The 22,735-nt window shown below is 47.1% G+C and overlaps 1 protein-coding gene across 1 annotated transcript in view; it reads right to left on the reverse strand.

Annotated features, from left to right (window-relative positions):
* PRKDC (protein kinase, DNA-activated, catalytic subunit) overlaps positions 1-22,735 on the reverse strand; it is a 3,362,625-nt gene that overhangs the window by 2,507,418 nt on the left and 832,472 nt on the right. The window contains exon 28 of the mRNA XM_069621025.1: positions 12,293-12,387. Coding sequence (XP_069477126.1) covers positions 12,293-12,387 — 95 coding nt within the window. The remainder of the gene's footprint in view (positions 1-12,292; positions 12,388-22,735) is intronic.

A 22,735-nucleotide genomic window follows, 5' to 3' on the forward strand; every position in this document is an offset into this window, starting at 1 on the left:
AAGTACAGACACCCCCCTCCAATCTTTACAGTGTTCACAATATAAAACTCAGATTTCTGAATGAAATTATCATCACCAAGTTCACTTATCTCCTTATACATATTCCCGAAAGGTGTATTATAACGAAGCATTCAATGAAGTATTTCGCTTTACAGAAGAATAGGGGTTTTCAGGGTCTAAATTGGTAATATTTAAAGACTCCTCTTTATTATTTCCCTGGGATTTATTAGATCTTTCATATCTATTCATTAGATCTTTCATATCTATGAATGTCAGTGACTGTAAAAGGGTTTTTCTTACTTCTATTACATGACTGGTTATGATTGTCTTCACCTACAATCCAACAGTTACCTTGAGAAAATAAAAGCTCTCTCTAACAGCAAGCCATTACATATTCCAGTATCAATGATATTCCCTTAGTTCAGGAAGACAAATACTGCGTCTCATCCCACAAAGTCCTCCTGGTCCCATGCGTCCCTTCTCCTGCCAGGTGATCGTCCTGTATAATACCGCTCCCAGGGTCAGGATCAAGAATCGTCTGCCTTTCCCCGGCCACCTGGGAGGAGACTTTAGGTTGGGTTTATGTGAGGACTCTGCAGGATTCCTCGCAGCTACTACAAAGCTACCCATCCTTTTGAAATGAAATGTCTTTACTAGCCTAAAAATTCTCCAGTAGACCATGAGAACTCCTTTTTGTCCCAACTGCCAAAAGTATGGAGCAAAATACAACTCACATTTTTTGAGGGAAGGCATGGCTATGATTCAGTTTCATTAAGAGCTTTGTCATTCTCGCAGGTGGGCTTGCAGGGTAGAAAGGGGAGGGGAAAGAGTGGCAACAACCCTAACAAAGCCAGCACCAGCAGTGAGCAGACCCGATGTACATGGCACCCACAAAAAAATGTAATCACCCGCAGGGTGAAATGCCAGTCTCCAAAAACTCTCAATAACGCAAACATTCTACAAGAATCATCATGACTGTTGTCAAAATCACCAACAACTGTATTGTCACACAGCTTATTCAAATATGCCAATCAGAAAGCTTGTAAACTGTACAAAAGACTTTTGGAAATAGTACCCATGAAGAAGAGACTAAGAATATGGTATCTTGCTGTGTGCAATTGTCTAATATTATACAGTGGTTTGAGGCAAGATACGTAGCGCTTGCCTTTCTTCTTGTGGCAGATGTGAGCTCAAGAGGACAACTGTTTGTGCTGCAGCGGTTACTGGATTGTTGTGAAGGGCAAAATGGGGGCTAACCTGTTAATAGTTCATCCTGCAGAGACGTGCTGCTAATTGCAGCACAAAGAGAAACAGTGGAGGACTTTGATATCAATAGCCAATCCCGCACCCAATTGACTCAACGGGCGTGTCCACAAGAAGATAAAAGATGCCAGCTGATTTAGTTCAGGGTGGCGAGTGTAAGGAAGATGGCCACGGTAGATGGCGGAGGCGAGAAAGGTAGAGCTGGAGCTGCTCTACTACTTTCCCTACTGTCTGACATCAAATCGTACCACCTTCCCATGACATTCTGGTTCAGCTGAGCATGAGCTTTGTGTGTGAAATGTTAGTGGTCGTTCTTCCAGTAGGCATTTGGTGAAAGGGGGATCACAGAGTAACCTTACAAACAGTTACTTTTGAGGGGGGCGTGGCTAGCGGCCATGTGAGGTGGACGTGCGCTCCATGGGCTGCTGAGGATCCGACAAACGATACGCTGCAAACTTATGCCCAATAGAGACGAAATACTCATGAAACAGAGGAACAGTAGCACGGAACGTTGGAGAAGCTCTGTGCCACGCAAGACTGCCTACGAGGACTGAATTCCAGACGAAACACTGTGTAGAAGAGGAGCCACAGCGAGGGTCTGGAAAATGGAAGCAACGACTTGAGAGAGGTGGCGAGACCGCTGGAGGAGTACTGCGCCCACAGGCGGGAGCAGCTCCTATGTCGGCAGAGGGACACTGCTGCGCCCTGCCTTTCTAGGCAGCCCGAAGACTAGCGTTGCGGCGGGGGAAGAGTTTCAGTGGCTGTTGCCAGAGCCAAGAGGACCGGAACATTGCGCAACTTGAAGGAACAAAAGAAACAGGCTACCAGAGATGTGGTAACCCGCACCGCTGTATTGCAGGAACAGAGGAGCCGGGGCCCGAAACCAGGCACAAGGACACGGGGCGGATATAATAGACAGCCGAGCCTTGAATCCTAAAGGCATTTTCTGCTGGGAATCAAGATGGGGGGGGGGTGGGATCAGCTGAGACGCATTGCGGGCTGCAGAACTGCTGTGCTAGTAGGCCCCCCCCGCCAGAGCGCTGCCACAGTAGACGTAGACCATTAGCAACAAATAGACCAGAGGAGGCCCCTGCTGGCACCAGGCCGGCGAATAATCGTGTCAAAGTATCCAGCTGATCCCAGAAATCTCTTCCTGGACTTGGTTTACAACCATCGTGCCTTTATTGCGGGTATTAGACATTAAGACTGGCAAAGACGCCACTGTTGACTGAGTGCTTCCGCAGGCAGCTGACCACCATTGGGGAGGCAAGCAAAAGACAGGAGTGATGAGGCGAGGACGCCGCAACGGTGAGAGGAGCACGCGGAGGACTGGCTGGGCTACAGCATGCGATGGACGGGAGGCGCGGCAGGTGGCGGTAAGGAGTCTGGGGTGTCAGGGGGTCCCAGAGTTCCTATTATACATCATAGACTGAAAGGAGGCGGGGGATCCCCCCCCCTGCCGCCCGCAGTACTCTGGCTTACAGCAAGGAACTTGTTGCGCAGGCAGCGCGCCCGAGAGGACGGCACCATCCGCAACAGCACGCAACTGTCTCTTTGAGTGGCACAGAGCAGAGGTATTGGGCAGAGGGGGCCAAGTAGAAGTCCTGGCCCCTGGCCACGGACAATATATACACAAACAGAGCACAACTGGTGACTTATAGACCCTGACATACAAAGGAGGGTCGCGATAGGAAGCCTGCAGCACACAGTGGGCGGGCAGAGCACTACACCCTGGGGCGGCAATACCTCAGAGCCCCCAAGGAACAGACAAGTGCAAGCAGCGGGCCGAGGCCCGCAAACAATGGCCTGAGTCGCAAGCAAACTCACAGAGATAGCGCTAATACCAAGCAACGAGGACACAAGACTGCATACAGAAGGCCCATGCAAGACTGTGCAGCCAGGAAGTGACCATAGAACATAGATTCTAGTAAATCAAAGCCGCTGGACATCAGAGGAGATGAGTGAGTGCCTTTGAAGACCTGCCCCCGGGGGAGAACACTTGTCCCTGCGCACCCATGACTGGCACTGCGGCAGGGCGCTGTTGTTGAAACTATGAACCGTGAGTGATAGGAACGTTACGAGCAATCAGGGATAGCGGGCGCAATGGCGCAGACCACTGAGGCCAACCATACACCAGTACACCCATTCTGGTGCACCAAGACAGAGAGGAAGAAATTTTGCAAAAACGTGAGCAGCAGATATATTCTGCGGGGTGCATCAACAAACTCCAGAGAGACGAAGGCCTCAACACGCACTGCATCAGGGGCCTGCGACAGAGCGCACTGCTCCCCCTCGAAGCAAACGAGGACAGGGGACACCATAGGAGCTGAGGAGCACAATGACGACCAAGGGAGGAAAGACCAAACAGAAGCAAGCCACGCTGGAAACCTTTACGAGTTGCCAGCCCAATCGCCAAGAAGCAGACTGTTACGCTCACACTGACTCCCACGGAGGCGCTGGCCAGGATCGTGCTGCTGTGACCTCTTCTAAGGTGTTGCGCGGGGCTCAGAAGATGGACTGGACCGGACTCCCAACTCCTGCTTGTCCGGCTTGCAAAAGTATCCTTCTGTAGGCGAGAATAAGGGATTAACTGTCTGCGGGGAATGCTACCAGCCTCCCCCTTTCCCCTCACCCTCCTCGAAACCCTTCTGTGCTTCCCATGGCGTCTCACCTTAGGGTCTTGAAGGGCGAGCTCTCCTTCCTGCTTCTGATGCAGGGGCGCGTTGGTATCCAGTTACTTCACTGGATTCTTGGTTTTATGAGAACCAAACTTGCTTGGCCTCCAGGTAAGTTCCTTGAAAGGTTCCCCTTTTGTCCTTGCATCAATATGCTAATGTCAATGTCTTTTTCCCCATAGGGGCTGGGGTACGGAATGCCGGGGAAAAGGCACCGACCCGAGATGCGAGGTGCAATCCCTGTAGAAATCAGGTAAGTCTTGATGAGCGTTTTTGGGTAATGTCTTTTCATTCGCTCATTGACGCTAATGTCTTTTTCCCCATAGGGGCCGGGGTCCGGAAACGCCTGGATGCGGCGCGGACCTGAAATGAAAAGGGAATGACCCAACAGGTAAGTCTTAACATGGAGGTTTAGGTTTCCTCATTCCCTTCTCTCTCTCACCTTTGCTCTTGTCTTTTTCTCCCTAGGCGTGGCAGCGTGGCTGCGAATCCGGGTGATCGCTGCTGAACATGGAGGCGCCCTGTGAAGGTGAGTGGAATGCGGCGCTGCGGCGGTCGATGCGATGTGCTTTTAAATTAAGTGTCTTCCTTTGCAGGATCGTCGGCGAGCTGACTCCGGAATGCGGATCTTGCAGGTAAAGTCTTTTCCTTCTCCTATTCTCTCTTTCTCTTCCTTTGTAGGTGATCAGGATGCTGGCAGGCGTGGCAGAAGTCCGAATGCAGGAGCAAACACGGTGAGCGTCCAGCTGCTAGATGCAGAACAACGCGAAGCATGTGCTGCTCTTCGGGTGTGGTTTAAATAGCCTGTAAAGTAGTTCCAGGTATGTATCCTTCCACTCAGATATGTATTCTTCCTCAGACCACACCCAAGTGATAAAGTAGTCCAAAAGATAAAGTAGTCCCATTCAGTCCTCAAGAGGGCCTGGATGTAGCAGCACGGTCTGCTTCAGGTAAGTGCACATTAAAACACTTACACACATGTCTTGCTTTATGAGCCTGGCGCCTAAGGCGCCAGGACTGGGGTCCAGAATGAGCCTGGCGCCAAAGGCGCCAGGACTGCGTCCAAAAGGCCCCAACTTGGGCCTGCTGAGACGTCCTTGGGGAAAATGATGTCTGCCTCTGGGGTTGCTGGGCTGGGCCTGGCTCCTTGGAGGTAGGCATCATGACACAGACAGAGAAAATACAGATAAGGAACAAGCATCGCCACCAAAAAACATGGCAGAAACAGGGCAGCGGCAGAACCTAGATGCCATTGCGGCGCTCCAAACAACGCTAGAGGACGAGATTGACGCAGTGGCTATCAACGTGGCGCTATTGCAGCAAGAAGTCCGGGCGCAGAACGCACCGGGAAACTGGAGAAGCAGGTCAAAGAGAAAACAGAAGTGAGGGTACACACAACGATAGATCTTGACATCCTACAGCAGAAAGTGAAATTACTGGAAGACAGGGCTGAGGAAGAGGAAGGTCGGGCACGCAGAAACAACATCAGGATCGTGGGGCTGCCTGAAGGGGCGGAAGGTTCCGACCCCACCATGTACATTGAGAACATGTTGATTCAAGAAATAGTGGCGGAAGAACTCACGCAAGGGTTTACGATAGAAAGAGCACATTGATCCTCGATTAGAAAACCACTGCCAGGTGCTCCGCTGAGGCCTGTGATAGCCAAGGTATTGAACTATAATGACCGAGAAAAGATCCTGGCCTTCTCTAGGTCAGGAGGGATGATGCAGAGGGCATCAGCGAAGATTTCAGTGTATCCTGACTACACCTTTCAGGGATTGATGGATATGGAGAGCCTGACATGCATGATAAAAGGCTGCATCGAAATCCTGCTGAGGCGGGCAATAGGCTGGTAGCCTCCTTGACCCCCTGGACATAATAGCTCAATGATGGATAATGTTAAGATCATGACATGGAATGTCTGGGGGCTTAATAACTATGTGAAACGTAGAAGAGTGTACAAGTATATCAAGAGGAATAAGGTTGGGATAGCCTTATTACACGAAACGCATTTATATGCACAAAAACAGAAAAACCTGGCGAGGTCGTGGGGAGGGGCGATGATGGGCTCCGCTTATTCAACATATGCAAGAGGGGTCCTCGTTTGGGTGGACCCGGCTATCCCACTTAAAATGTTGACCACGAAGACAGACAGGGCAGGATGACAATGCTGCATGGTATATTAGAAAACCGCGAGATATGTATTGTAAACACATATGCCCCAAACCACAACGCCACCGTTTTTTTTAGATCATTGTATGCAAGATTAGTACCCTACAGGAGCAGGACTCTGATTTTGGGGGGGGGGATTTTTATTGTACATTAGACCCTTCTGTGGACAGATCGGATGCGAAGCACAAACGGCCATTTCCTCAATCCAAGGTGCTACACTCACTGCTGAAGCACTACCAGTTACGAGACCTATGGCGGGCACAGCATGGAGAAGGCAGGGAATATTCTCATTATTCTGCCCCGCATAGGCTATACACGAGAATTTGATTATGTGTTCGCAGGTGAGGAACACGAAGTTGAATTTTTAGAGGTGGAATATCTGGCCAGGGTCCTGTCTGACCACTCCCCATTAGTAGAGCGGTGGCAGGTGCCTGCCCCACGCCCACCCATACCTACATGGAAGCTTAGAAGTGAAGCACTGCTAGACAAAGCATTTGCCGACCACATTCGCAAGAGGACAATTGAGTATATTGTAGTAAATGATGGAAGTGTACAGAAGGTGGGTACGGTGTGGGAGGCGTACAAGGTGGTCATCAGAGGGGAAATGGTAGTGGAATCGGGAGACGTACAAAAGGTTATTGTTAATGAACTACAGAACATGGAAGAGAGGCTGAAGGTATTGGAGGGAGAGGTGAAAGTGCATAAAGAACACGTTGAGGAAGTAATAGAATTGAAACAAGCATGTCATAAGCAATGGGATAGACTGTGGAAGTTTAATTATGTGAAATACCTGTAAAGGAGCCACGCACAGGGCGATAAGCCGGGCAGAATGTTAGCCTGGCTGTGTAAGCGAGATAGCACTTGATCCCCATATGTTCCATCCAAAACAGAGACAGAGAGGAGATAAACACACAAGTAGGGATCAACGAGGTTTTCACAGATTATTATGAAGCACTCTTATGCTAAACCTTTGGCAAGTGAGCAAGGGGACTTGCAGGACGTACTAGAGCTCATTACCCTGCCCCGATTAGATGCACTACAAGCGGAGGGCCTGGAGGCGCCCATAACCCCAGAGGAGGTTGTAGCCACTATCAGAACGCTGCCTACGGGCAAGGCCCCAGGCACAGATGGCCTCCCCCGTGAATTCTATAAGACCTATGGAGATATGATGGCGCCACTGATGGCCAAGATGTACAATGAGGTACACGCCGACCAAATACTCCCCGAAAGCTTGCGAGCGGCCTGGACTGTTGCACTATTAAAACAGGACAAGGTAAGCACGGACTGCGGATCCTACAGGCCACTGTCGTTGCTAAACCAAGTCAGTAAGACACCCACAGCGATCCTGGCAAATAGGCTTCACTGTCATGATGCCTACCCGTGGGCATCCAGACCAAGTCCAGCAACCCCGGAAGCAGGCATCATATTACCCAGAGAAAGCCCAGCAACCCTTGTTAGGGGCTATATGGGTACAGTCCTGGCGCCATAAGCGCCAGGCTCATATGTTAAAACTTACCTGATGCAGACCATGCTGCAAGAGATCCAAGCCCATGTGAGGCTTGGAAGGGACTACTTTACCTACGGACTATTTTGTTACTTGGTGTGGTTGTGGAGGAATACTTACCTGGGACTACTTTGGGGGCTATTTAAACCACGCCCGAAGGGCAGCACACACTTTGCGTTATTTGGCATCCTGCAGCGTAACGCTCATGGTGCCTGATGTCAGCATCCAGCCTCGTGCCACGCCCGCCTCGAGTCCAGAGCGCCTAGAAAGAAGGGAAAGAAGAAGAAAGGTTAGAACAAGCACATTATTGGGTTTCTTACCTGATTCCGAATTCATCGCACCTTTGAACAAGAAAAAGACTTATTTTAAACACGTTGCATCGCCAGCAGCAGCACCGCGCCATACTCGCCATTCCTCGCAGCATCTCTACGATCCGGCGCGGTCTCCATCATTATGTTGCCGCATTCCAGCACCTAAGGGGGACAAGAAAACAACAAGGTGAGCCGAGGGGAAACAAACGAGGACAATCTCTTGCCACCTTATACTTACCTGATTTTACCGCCAGAGGTATTATTCACCAGCACGCCAAATCTTATTACGACGCACCTGTAAGAAAAGAGAAAGCAGCGAGTTAAACCTTAGCATCATTTAACGGACAGTGTGGGTTAGCACAGACTCTTACCTGAATGCTTTCAGCTGCCACAGAACTATCTTCGTTTGGGTCTAAGCTGCAAGATAAACAAAGGAATTGGACAAGAGTGATTATTCAGACATTTTTGAACTCTTTAGAACTATATACTTACGGCCCTTCGCCAGGAGTTTTGGAGCCAAGATTTGTCTAGAACTCTTCCAATATCCTCAAGCCAGTGAAGTAACTGGACATCAACGCGCCCCTGCGTTCCTCGCAGGATGGAGAGCTCATCATTCAAAACTATAAGGTGAGCTTTGTGAACGGGAATATCAGAGGTGATAAATGGGGACGCAGTGAGGGGCTATTACTCAACTCCACGGGTGGCTAATTCCCTTTCTCCGCCTTTAGGAGACTACTTCTACGGGTCAAGCAGACGAAGCTAGGTGGGCCAGTCCAGTCAGTCATCTCTGCACTACGCATCACGTTGGTGGAGACCGTGGCTGTCCAGTTACGCCTGACACCCCTGTGGGAACCAGGTGAGCGTAACATTCACAGAGGTATACATGTGCTGATACACCCAGATCAGACAGGGTATGTACCGGGAATGAACATTACAGAGAACCTTAGGAGATTGCACTAAGTGATCTACAGCACTGAAGAGTGCGTGGTCGCCTCACTAGACACGACGAAAGCATTCAACTCTGTACATTGGGATTGGTTGTACGCCTCGATGACAAAGATGGCGATAGGGCCACAGTATATGAAATGGGTAAAATTGATATACACTGAATCAATAGCCAGAGTCCGAATGGATAGCATATATTCAAACAAGTGGCAGCTATATAGGGGCACAAGAAAAGGCTGCCCACTGTCCTCAATGCTATATATCATAGCGGCAGAGCCCATAGCAGCGCATTTGAGGCAGGAATATGGCGATAAAGGCATAGAGACGGGAGGGCAAAGCACGTAGTGTCTATGTATGCAGATGACACGTTGCTGTATCTGAGCAACCCTGAAGTGAACCTACCAAACATTCTGGAGATGTTGGATAATTCTAGTGTACTGATGGGAATTAAGATAAACAGAAGTAAGTCATGCTTATTCCTGCTGGCTACGTTGGCGGGGGTGGAGGAAAGGGAATTGCTGATCCTCCCGCTGCTGTGAAGTAGGAACTCCTTCAGATACTTGCGGATCAACATTCACAGAGACCGTGCACACGCACACGAATTCAATATAGTAAGAGCCAAAAATGGGCTGCAGAAATCCATGGAGTTTTGGAGTAAGCTATCCTTGTCCGTGATGGGCAGAGCGGCACTACTGAAAAAGGTGGCGCTCCCGAGACTCGTGCAGTGTTTCGGGAATGTCCCATATAACATCCCAAGGCAATTTTTTCGAGACTTAGAAAAGTTATGCAGGGGCTTCCTGTGGCGGGAGGGGAGAAACAGGGCAGCTCTGGGTACACTGCAAAGGCCGTACGCACAGGGGGGTTAAAAATACCATATTTCGAGTTGTACTTCCTGGCATGCCAGCTGCAGCACGTGGTACAGTGGATGGCAGTTGACTCCACGACAGAAACTGCGCTGTTGCATCCAGCTATTAAGGGAAGATACCTTAGGGACTTACTGTGGGATTCCCCCTGGGGTACAAACCGATAACCCTTATCTGATAGAGCTGGGAATTCAAATTTGGAGGAGGGCTTGCAGAATCATGGGATTGGCGGATCCCCTCTTGCCGCAATTCTGGAGGGCAGACCAGGAAATAGGGGAATGGTGAGAACAAGATGGGAGGAGTGTGGGGTAGCTACAGTGGGAGACATGCGAAACGAGAAAGGGTTGATGACTTTTGCAGAGTGGCAGGAAGCCACACGTATACACGGAGGCCATATTTTGCTGCATAATACGGTGGTGGAGGTGCTACCAGACAGATGGCTGTGTAGCAATGATGAGACCATAGGGAGTGAAGATATTGAAACACTGATAGCGGTGGCAGAGGGCGGACACTTTGTCTCTAGGATCTATGAAGTACTGATAGACCGGAATTCGAGAACGGAATTGAAGTGCAGAGGGAGATGGGAAACGGAGCTGCGGAAGGTGTTTGAGGATAAAGAATGGATGGAGGTGAAGTTGTATCACAATAAGGTTTCCAGGAATGCCAGATTACAGCTAATACAATTGTATATTACACAAAGAGCATACCTCATGCCGGCCATTATCTCAACCTTCATGGGTGCGAAGAAACAAGAATGTCCTAAATGCAAGATGGTAAATTCAGGGTTGGTACACATGTTTTGGGGGGGTCCGACAGTGCGAGGTTTCTGGGAAGAGATAGCACGCAACGCACACCACAGCAGCATAGAACTGGACATCCTCACCCCAGAGGCTTGCATGCTAGGCAGGTACAAGAGAAATATGAAAGATAAAACACTAACTAAAATTAACGACTTGATGTACATACTGGCTAAGCGTAGTATAGCCATGAGTAGGAAAGATGATAAAGGGCCGAACGCAGCTGGTTGGTGGAGGGAGCTGGGAAAATGGGTCGTTGCAGAAACTGGAGCGTGGGAAAGGGCACTGAGTGAGCAAAGACTCAAGCTGGGAATGGACATTCAGCGATGGATAGCATGGACTGTATCTCTATTTGCATGCAATGAGGAAGGCGATACCACACAGACCGTACGAGGTGAACCAGATGCAGATTGAATAAGAATGTATAGCAGGGTATGGGAGATGCAGGCCGAGCTGGGAGGGGTGGGGGGGTTTGTAGTAGGGTTAGTAGAGTTGTGTAACAGAAAAGTTGCAAAAATGATGCATAACATTGTGTGTGTTGTTACTGTTTGTTGTGGTATAAAAATACAATAAGAAATATTTAAAGTAATATATTTTAAAAGAAAGTAGCTACTTTTGCATTTCTTTCTGTGTGATAGCTACATCTTTCATAAACTCTTTAATCACAAAATCCCATCCCCACGTTTCAATCAAATCACAATAATTGCCCCTCAATCAATAAAATCCATATAAACAGTAATAAGAAAAAAGTACTATGTGTAAAGCAAATGTAATGGCGACATGGATTTTGGCGACATGGAAATGTAATGGCGACATGGATTTTGCTCCACCTAGCACACTCACTCGTTGGAATGTGTCCAATTAAAAACCCCTAACAGTCCTCCTTAAGGAGTAAGACCTGGGATACATCTTGGGGACTGTCGAAGCCAAGGGATCAAGAGACAACTCAGGACACACTAGGAATGGTTTAAACCCTTTCATTCTATACCTTACTTGGACCCAGGGCTTGGGGTGGCCTGGGTAGAAAAGTGTAAGGGCTGCCAAAAGAAACTAAAAAGGGAACAATTCCAACTTGCTTGGGGACTGTAGCCAGCCATTCCATGCTTTGCTTCCATTCGCTCTCCGCTTTGTGCCATCTCCTCATCTTTCGTCTTTCCCTCCTCTGGTGTTCTACCTCCTTCCTCTTTTCTCCTGGTCTCTGGGGAACTCCTCTCGAGAGCATCACCCCCACTACCTTTTCTGCATGTGTCAGGTCTATCAAACCTCTCCTTAGCTCTTTCCTGCTCATTTGATCTTTTCTTCTCCCCTCAAAACATATATCACTTTGGCTGCTGGCATTTCCCCCTGCACCTCAGAATCGGCCTCCCCTTCTCTTCTCTTTTCTCCACTGCAAAGTTTTGTCACCACTTTTCCTGCATTCCCCCCTTGCAATGGTATATGCACTTTGTCTCCTACTCTCACACACTCTAGCGGTCTGACTCTCCCCGCCATTCTCTCCTGCTCACTCTGCATGTACCTTCTTGTAATCTAGTGTTTTATATTCCTGAACAGAGGAAGCATTCATAGATTAGGATTATTGACAACTAAACACAGCATTTTAGCATTTGCAATGTTCCAAGCGTGGGAATGTAATACAAATTAAGCTATATTTATCAAGCAAAAGCATTGCTTGATATTGATTTTAATTTGTGCTTTAAACCACAATCTAATTTTAGTACCCCGTGCTTGATGATGATGCACTTAATGGTTTAAATTCACTTACCAAGTGATTTTTCATCAGCATGAGTCAACGCCAGACTTTCCAAATATACAACCAATGCTTCAAATACAAACTGGTCCACCAGCACATTTTCTTCCCTGTGAAAATAGAGAGCAAATGTAAAAATGTGTTTTCTTTTCCATTTTATAAACATCTGCTGTAAAATTCTAGTAAGTGCTTTCTACAGACTTGAGGAATACAAAAATTAAAGAACAAGGAACATTCTAAAATGGGTACGTGTGGGGAAAATTCCTCGAAACACACCTGACACCATTTTTGCTCTCTGCAGTTATTTAAGGACTCTGGGATGAGGTTGATATCATTTGCCCAGAGCAGAGTCTGAGCCAAATAGTTAAGCAGCTCAGAACACTGCCCAGATTGGTGAGCTGACACGTTGGTGCTGGTAGAGAGCAAGTCTTGAGGCTGGGCGGGATATATCGGCGAGTCTGCGGTTTCCCTTGCCTACAGTTTGCTCCCTCTGTGGTGTAAGTTGGCTGATGGAAACTGGAGAAGGTGTGGTGCAGGTGAAGTTGCCTTTGTTCCCCGGGCAGACTTAACTCCTGTGTCTGCGGGGTTAGAGAATGGTTTCCTGCTGAAGAATATCAGGGAGAGCTGGGTAAGTGGAGGACAGACCTGCTTTGTGGAGGTGAAGTGCCCTACGTATTCCTCCGATTTATAGGGCTATACAAAGCATGTAGGAAAATCCCAGCGTTTACTCAAAATACCAGATCTGAGAAAGCTAAGACAACAGAGAAACCATGTATCCCGGGGGCAGAGTGTGAGGAGATCTTAGAGGGAGTTTAGCTGATACAAAACTTTTGGTAAACAATCTATCATTATGGGAGAGCCAAATGCTGATGAGCATCCGTTAGCAGTCTGCATTTCCCTAAATCAACCAGATATGGTGGCATCACCTAACTGCTCATTATTTGGAAGTGGATGAAGGAAAGCCTGCTCCGAGTATTAATTAACAAAGATACCTCTGTAATTGTAATCGTTTTTTTATAACACGCTTAATACCTAAGAAGTTTCCAAGCACGGACCTGGGATTCAAACCTGTGTTGCTCTGCGTCATCTTACTTACAAGACGAGCGTGTTGCCACTTAGCTATACTACCCGTGCAAACCAATGTCTGGACTGCCAATCTCCGCTTGGATGAAATTCCCTAAAGGGGTATGCTCCTTGCCCTTATCCTTGATTGCTAATTAACCCATACTGTTAGAAGCCTGTAAAAACATTAAAAAAAAATAAAAAAATAAAAAGGCGAGATTGAGAGCATTCAATACTGTGGGAAAAGCAGAATAAGCAAAGTCCAAGAAGCACCTACCATCGAACTGTCACTGTGCTGATCAAACCAAACTGGACCCTCAAAGAGGGAAGGGCTCAGAGTCAGAGACCATGCAGGACTATAAACGCAAATATTAAAATTCACCCACAACACCTTGAAAGATGACTTCCACACTACCTTTCAAACAGAAACGCAGCTACTGAAACAAGACCACATGTCTCAAGCCACAGCAGAAAACAAGAAAGAAATAGCGAGCTTGGGGGAAAGGGTCAGTAAGACTGAGAAAGATCTAAAAATGTTCCAAGAGGCAGTTGCTTCGACATCAATATTGGTGGGCGATCTCGCATTTTCAATGAAGCAGCTCCATGTGAGGATTTGAAAAATTGCTCACATCATGAGAATGGCAGGATTACGTGGTTTAAGGAAGGCTACAAATTACAAGACCTAATAGGTTGTGTCAGGTGTTGTACCCTACTGTGCTTGCTCAAGACCTAAGCGTTGAGGCCAACATAGACAGAACACACTGAGTGGGTTGCTCATAAAAGGAAACTAACCTTTCAGAGAGGCCTACTCCACGTCTAGACAACCAATCAGAAGAAAAAGATGCCTGTTCACAACAAGGGGAAATTGCATTTCGGGACGGCGAGGTGCAACTGTGTAACAACATTTCCCTGTCAACACCACCATCTAAAGTAGGTAGTGGACAAATTGGTCTGGAATACAATATAAATTCAGTTCCCCTGGCTGCATTGTAAAACAGATTAGGAGGTCACGATACCCACGCTTGAGGAAGGACAACAAATTACTTACCTCTGGTAATGCTCTCTCGGATGGGTTCCCCTTCCATAGACCCCTCATTTTAGATCACTTCCCAATGCCAGCTGATTCTTTGAAATATTTCCAATGTGGCTCTGCGCCAAATGTCGCTGGGACCCTCGACTCTCTAGCACTAGAAATGATGCCAAGCTACAATCACGTGGGCCAAATACTTTCATAAAACATGTCGGTTTGCAAACTAATTTTAATGTTTTCTGATGGTCTAGGTCCCTCCTGGCAGTAACTCTTGAGACTGAAGCAGTCATAAAGGTTTCCGGATTTAAAGATAATAAATGGAAAGCGGAGATCCTTAACAGATCAGCTCTCCCAGGCACTAGCAGAAGAGCAGCATTCTAAGACAATTTTTCAATAGGTAGTTTAACACCATTAGGTATCCGGGAATCTGCTTGACCGGCAAGATCTTGTCTCTGTACAGAGATAACTACTCACAGCTGTTCACCCAATAAGTAGCAACGTGCAGCTGTCGCTTGGTAGGCTGGCCAGTATTAAAATGAATATCTCACCTTAGCAAGTCCTTAAGCGCTTTGAAGCACTTCACTTCTGTATAAGTGCTTTACAAATAAACAATTACCTCACCTTTTATACTTTTTCAGGCTTGGCCTGTACAAATTCAGCTACAAGTCATATTTTTAAAGGACAGGATTTCATGTTCATCAGGCAGGTTAAGAGGCCCAAACTTAATAGAAAAATACTAGGTTTCTCCTGACATACACAAAAACTATATGGCAACACATTTGAGGGTTCTGGTGGAATGGATGAGGTTGGAGACTGAATGCCAAAGGATGCATATGGAGCAACAGTTGCTAGCACCTTTGTCTGAGCCCAAATGTGGCTGCATTGAACTCAAAAGGAAGGGTTCCCTCACTTTCTTTCAACCCGATAACACATTTTAGTCAATCAATTTGAGATAAAACAGCTCAGTGAGTTGATTTGACCAGATTCCCTTTCCCTCTCACTTCACTTTTCCTGAAATCTAATTTTACCCCAGTTCTGGACTTGAAGAGTTTTGGGGAATGGAATTCGGGGGAATGCATTACAATGTGGGATATTTTTCAGGACAGGTTTAGCAAGTCCTTTGTTGCCTACAAGCAGGACTTTAATGTGGGGGAAGATATTGCATTCAGTATTTACAAATTAGACACTTGTTTATGTGCAGCTCCATGCGAGTTGGAGCAACAAGGCGGCTCACATAGTTAGCAAAGGTTATACGAATATGGAACCCAGTAAGGGCCTCATTTCAAGGATTTATAAGCTTCTTACAGCTTCCCAAACTGCAGAGATATGATATGATATGGCATTTATAACGCACCTATACACAAGTGTTTCAAGGCGTGACGAGGCAAGGGAGGGGGAACAGTGGGAAGACAAACAACGATCTTACTAGGTCAGGTGACATTGAGATCGGGCGAGTGCAGGGAGGGGGCAAGGGGAAAAGTGCGGAGGGGAGGGGGCAGTGCAGTACATAGGATAAACAGTAAAATAAAGAAAGACAATAAATAAAGACAATAAATAAAAAGTGCAGCCAGCTGGTGGCAAGTGCTGAGAGGGGGCTGTAGGGATACAGAAACAGTTCCAGAGTGTAAAGGTTACCAGGGGGGCAAGTGCAGGTCTGCAACTGCCGGGCAGGGGACCTGGGCCTGAGATCAGAGGGTAGCCAAGTAAACAATGCAGTTTCCGTTTCAGCCAGGAGATCAGCAGGAGAGAGGAGGAGAGAAAGCAGAAGCAAAGAGGAAGGTCTTGAGGTGCTTCCGGAACCGGAGATGGTTCTCCTCAAGTTTCAGAGAGGCAGGGAGGCTGTTCCAGAGGGAGGCCCCAGCAGAAGAAAGATCTACCACCAACTCGTTGCTTGGAGAAGCAACTGACCCTGAGGGAGCTGAAGGCGGAAGAGCGAAGAACTCTTGAAGGTTCATGTTTAGGAAGAGAGAGTTGAAGGTATTGAGGCCCCAGAAGGCCTTGTGGACAATGCAGAGGGTTTTGAACTTAAAATGGTTATGGAGGATTGAAGTGATGATGAGGCAGTAATTGAGCAGAAAGCCAGAAAGCATTGCCAAAGCCAAAGAAAAGCAAGTGTTATAAAGGAACATTGGCAACAGTTGAATGATGTAAGAGTTTGAAGATAAGAGTGGCAGGACAGAGGCCCTCCTGATGGAAAGTATTCAGGGGGAGAGAATTATATCCTGGCAAGTGGCAATCACAAGAGGGGAATAAACAGCACTAATGTGTATCATGTCTTGTCTTGTATTGTATATTTATATATCACCTATACACGAGTGTTTTTTTTTTGTTTGTAGCTGAAAAATCAACTTTACAATAAGAAAAATGTATATGAAATGTGCAAACAGTAAAAAAATAACCAATAAGAATCAGCACAAGAGAAAGCAACATCAAAAAAGAAGTAAAGTTCCATATCTTGATTTACATCATGCCTTAATTTGGACAATTCTTAAGTTCCTAGATTCATCATGATTTTTGTTCTTATAATCGGCATATTTAATTAGCTTTCATATGTGTCGTCTTCATTGACCTTCAAAGATTGTATCTAAGAAATTCTTAATTGCTATATAAAACTGACATGCGGTGTGTTGAGAATAATATATTCCATCTGTCATCAGCATCAAAAGTAGTGAAATGCATGTAATATTTAGTCAGATACAGTACTCTCTTTTCAGATAGTTCAACACACTCTAAAACTGTATGTCGTAAAGTCTCTCTTTGGTTTGGATTTCCACAAAAGCGACAAAAATCAAGTTAACAGTTAAGCAATTTACGTTTGATCATGACCACTGAGTAGGCCAGAGGTTGTACCTGAATCTTAAAAAGGCTGAACAGAGAGCTACAGAAGGATAACGGATTAAATAAGGCTCACATTCTCCAAACTCTTTTCCTAAGAACGGGTTCTCTCTAAAATCTTTGTACAGACAACACTGATCTCTCGTTTTTATCCAATGATATAGGTACAACTTTTTCTTGGCTCTTTCTGGGTCTTCTAATAAGACATTCAATGGTAGATCTGCTAGTGCCCTTAAGTTGAAAACTGCAGTTTTCCATTTGTTCACATATGAATGATCAGATTTCAAAATATACCAAGAGTGGGACAAGAGCAGAGTGTCCGGTGTATTAGCTAAAATGCATTTCCTCAATAGTGCACACTGACGCCATTGGTGTTTAATTGACACGGACAATAAGCGAATCTCATGGCATATAAGGGCCATAGGAACACATTGAGGCAGATTCAGAACAGCTCTCCAGTATTTCCCAACGAATTTTTGTAGTATGTTATTTTCCATATTGAGCCAGGTCTCTAGGCCGTATAAAAGTACTGGAGTTGTTTTTTGATTATAATAAGTTATGCCAGATGAGAGTGTTTCAAAGTCTTCCCAAAAATATTGATGTTGTTGGAAGTCGTGAGACTTGCTCAAAGTGTTTGAAGTCAACTTTACCACAGAAGTACTTGTAGTAGTGTTAGGAGTTTCTTTGGTCCTAGTGGGCAAGAAACCAGGGCAGGAACCTGGAGAGGGTTACAAGTTACCCACCCCCCAAAATCACCAACACCTTTGTTGGGTATCTAGAGGCTAGGTTTTACAATAATCAAATACAACCTCTATGACTGATTTGGCTTCTGACTGTAGCTATGCTCCTTTGAAGAATGAGGAAAGATGAGAACCAATCAGAGAAGCCTCAGTAGGCCCCACTGAGTTTAACCTTGCCAAACAAGGTGTTTCCCACGAGAGAGCAAAAACACCAGTGGCGGCGGGAAGGACCGCAGGCCGCACCAGGAGGGCGCAGAGAGGCGCAGCTGCAGCTGAAAGCCGGCCGGAGCAGCCCAGAGAACCTGTGGGGGAGGAAGGGAAACCCTCGGAAGGCCCGAGCAGAGCCTGACTAAACTATTGCAAAAGTGACTCCGCACAGACAGAGCTGCAGGGACCGGCGAGAAGAGCCTGGCAAAGCCGGCGTGGAGCCCAGATGGAAAGTTGCATAAGCAGCTCCGCGATGAGAGAAGCACTGACTCGGCTCAACGCCGCTCTCATGGAGCACGGCTTCAGTACATCAGATATGCAGTGGATCCAGTGAAAAGGGAGGCTTGCGAAAGGAGAAGCATATCGCAGAGCAGGGGAATGACAAGGGAGTGAGCCCTGGAGACTGATCAGATCCCAGAGTGGGGAGCAAAAGTGAGCAGAGCTCGATAGTGGCGAGAGCCGAATAACACCGCACAGAGTGGGGAGTGGGAAGAAGCAGAGCCACAGAGTAGGGTGATTCTGAAAAAATCCCAGAGTGGTGAGAATAAAAGATTGGAAGAATCCCAGAGGGGAGAAAGTCTTAAATAATCCCAGAGTAGAAAGAGACAGATCTCTGGATTGGGACACCGGGATAAACTTCCAGCCCACTAAGAACGGTCTTTTTCTTCTTTTTTTTTTACTTAAACTATAGGCGAAAGCCTTTACTAACAGGGTGAAGGTTAATTTATTTTATTTATTTTGGCATTTGTAAAGCGTGCCGAACCCAGGGGCATCTGGCCGCTGGTTACATAAGGGCTTAGTTACAGCAGGTTGCAGTCATCATAGATAGTGCAAAAGATACAGATAAAGTTCTAAAACATTATTGGCGTAGGTAGTACATAAAGGCTTAGTTACAGCAAGGTTACAGTCATTGTTAGAACAAAGTTACAGGTAAAGTTATGAGAGTTCTTCGCATAGGTGGTACGTGCCATGTTGTAAATGGCAGTGTTTCTAGTCTGTGTTTGTGTGGAGGTGGAGGTCAAGTCCAGAAACAAGCAGCCATCTTTGCCAAAGTCTTCACTTTTGTTGTTTTGAGGTTTTCTTTTGCGATAGGAAAATTAGGTTAGAGGAGGATTATGGACTAAGGACTTGTGTTATTATTTTACAGCCATCCTGATGAGCACTTCCTTTTCTTTTGTTTTCTTTCATAAAATAGCGACCAAGGGGGTAGACTTAGGGAAAGATTTAAAAATGGACAAAATTAAAATCATTAAACTATGCTTCATTGTCCGAGTGTTGATTCTGATCTTCCACAGTTCTTAAAATTAAGTCAGCTTAAAAGAAATGTTATCTTTAAATCAAACTATATGTAGATCACCATACAAGGTTGGAAGCAGTTTCTTCACACGCTGGTAAAGGTCAGTGTAAGGAAAGATTTTATAATTGTATGTAATTTTCCCTCCATGTGTCACCTTCCCCAGGTCGAGTTGACCCAGGTCAGTCCTTATTTGGTCATGCACTTTCCCGCGAATCCCAATGCTTTTGCGGGCTTCTGCATGCCTTGTGTGTGTGCCTCCAGGATGTGGGCCGGGATGTCTGATCCCAATACACATCCTGGGTGCCAGAGAGTCTGGAATGCCCTGAATGCCTGGGACCACCGTGGTCCGTGATTGGTCCACGTATGGAGTGTGTGTTTGTGAGCATATCTCCCATTGGGTCCCCTCTGTTTTGGCGCGAAGGGAACTTTGGATAAGAGGAGGCTGAAAACACCACTACCATGTCGATCTGCGGAGTTCACACCGAACAAAGGATAGGAGCCAAGTATCCTGCAACAAGAAGCCAAGTCGAGGAACCGCTGGTGACCGCTGGAAGGTTTGGCACCCTGAGCCCACTGTCGTCCCGTGGGATCCCTCTGCATCTGATCGTCTTAGAAGGTCTGCGAAGACGCTTCGACCCATTGGAATAGTGGGACCAACTATTCTCGGCACCTTCATCAAACCCTGCAAGCAAGATTTCTCGGAAGTGTCCCTGGGCCAACCAGTAAGCTGACCAGCTTACGCAGGGCCTTTGCTCTGTCACCGCCGCCGTTTCGAGGAGGCCTTCGAGACTTGGTATACTGCTAGCTCTGTGTCCCCGGCACCCTCACAGTAAATTTCGTACACTTGGCATTCCCAGGTCTGAAGTGAGATGAGTGCGCCAGGACCGGAGCAAATGCGGTTACCGTATTGCCCTGCCAAGGCAACGACCTGTGCAAGTTCGCTGCAATTGTGACCCTCTTGCCCCTGAAGCCTGCTGCAGTGACCCTGGGTCGATTCCTCCTCCCGGAGCGGAGAAATCACCACTGTCCCGTGGGAATCATCGCTGTATCTTGGGAACTACAAGGTGCTGAGACGTCCTTTTTGCCGCATTCTGAGACGTCCTTTTTGCCGCATTCGAACCTGCCAGCGAATTGGACTGTACTGGCGTAGTTTGGGTATGCCTGCGTCGGGGACCAGTCCTTATCCCAACCGGTGGCCCCTAGCGCAGGAGCCCATTTTTACGCACAAGTGGCCCCTGAGGGACCCTTTCCTTTCCACGACTATTACGAAATAGTGACTCCATCCCCCACTCTCAAACTGCCTCTGCCCTCAAGTGGAGGTCTTTCTTAAATAGTGGGAACTTGTTCTGCATCGCCTCATCCACGTTCCTGAGCTGCTAGAGACCCTTGAAGAGACCCTATCCTGCCCACTGGCACAAGCGCGTGCATGTACTATTGAGCACAAGGCTCCTCTCTTCGTAGGGCTTGGACTGCCTTTTAGTTAGGTGTTTTATTGATGTGGAACTGAGTCTAAAGATTACCTGTACGGCCTGTTTTCTTCCCCTCTAGGTTGTCAACATATTTTGTGCGTTTAACCCTTTAGACCCCATTGGTCTTGTATATATATTGTACTGAGTGTGATGTATTGGTTTACTTAGTGTTACTGTGATTCTTTTTTCTATGGTCTATGCTACAAAGGCCTTGTAATAAATGTGTCTATATTTTTAATATAACACCTGTCTGTAGTAATTTGTAAGTGTCCTTGCTTTGTATTCTCACTGAGGTCTTTCAGTCACCCGCACCCCTCCTGAGGCTTAGTCTTGACCGCCTGCCATAGCTACCCTGATTGGTCTGGCTTGTCCAGAGCTTACCCTGTTCCAAGAAACTAGGCTGGCCTTCTGAACCTCTGCTCCTCCAGGACAGAGTTCAGAAATCCTTCTTAACAGTCAGCACTACCTGCCAAGGCACGGAGACCCTCGTCCGGTTGGTCAGGTTCAACTCAAGCAGGTACACCAGAGGGCAAACCTCAATGAGGGATGAATTGTGGCTGTTAGCCCAATTAGTGGCCTCCTAAAAAGGTTGTATCACAGAGAAGTCCAAGCAGCTGCTACCGACAAGATGTATAAATGCCCCACCTAGAGCTCTGCTCTGAGTGTTGCAGTAACCAGTGATGGAATTGTGCTGCTTATATAGCCTTTCAAACATGTGAAAAGTGGAGTTAAAAAATGTGGCGCCGTAGGTTGTGCAGTGGAAACCTGTGGCAGACCTGCAAGTTAGCACATTGCATGGTAAGGCTCATTGATATGGGAGCAGATCTTCAGAGCTGCAGCAACGATTTCACAGGCTGACAATTGTTGGCAATACAAGTTCCCTGCTGTGCATGTGTCCGTCACTCTGATGTGTGACGAATTCAGGGTATTCATCACTTCTCCCTTAGGGGGAGCCAGCCCCTCTGAGGCTACCGAGGGGAGCCTGTTAAGCAAGACTCTCCGTAGGTGTCTGGGAAAGCAAGACCTCACTGGGAGTGACTCTGCTCTAGGGGACCAGCCAATGTAGAATACGCTCTCTGCATATATGGGAGTAGAGAAGACTGATGTTACTTCTGTGGGGCATTCAGATGCCCAGAGGTGAGTATACCGTGGGCCAGTGCCCATTCCCAGATTGATGACCTCGGAGGGTCGAGTCAGGGCAGCGCATGCTCCCTGGGCCGCAACCCTGCACGCCTCTAAATTTAAAGGGGAAGAAGGTTTTTCTGGTGAAAAAGGTTCTGTCTCCCGTCCCCTTGGAAGGGACGCCCATACAGTATGGAGGAAAGGGGACGGGACGTAAGAGTATGTTATTTACTTCCCGTAACTGGTACTGCAGTATTATAGTGACTAGGCCCTGTAACCTGCCATGTTTAAACATCGGTTCTTGCTTATGCAAGGCGGACACTGTAGAATGTATTGTGCATGCCTTTGCAATGAAAGCCTCGCACCTAGCTAGTTGGAATGCTTGCTTTCTCATCTCTTGGTTCTACCGGGTTTCCCTTTTGGCATATGCAAGCAGGATCTAGACTCTTTCTTAAGTATAGCAGCACAAGTAAGCGGAAGTCGTCAGATCGCTAATGCTCCCACTTGCCTCAAAGCATATAGGAATCTTTAAGGAGTGGGGGCACCTTGACTGAGTAATGACAGGGTGACATCACTGATAACACTGGCTTACATGAAACAGCAGAGCTGGTGTCAAAGGCCGATAGAATGAGGCTTTGTTCTTTGCTAGCATGATGAATTTAGTGTGCAACCTTGACCTGTTGGAACCACCACTTA

Source organism: Ambystoma mexicanum, chromosome 5q, assembly GCF_040938575.1.
Source record: "Ambystoma mexicanum isolate Mex_15411 chromosome 5q, UKY_AmexF1_1, whole genome shotgun sequence".
Classification (NCBI taxonomy): Eukaryota; Metazoa; Chordata; class Amphibia; order Caudata; family Ambystomatidae; genus Ambystoma; species Ambystoma mexicanum.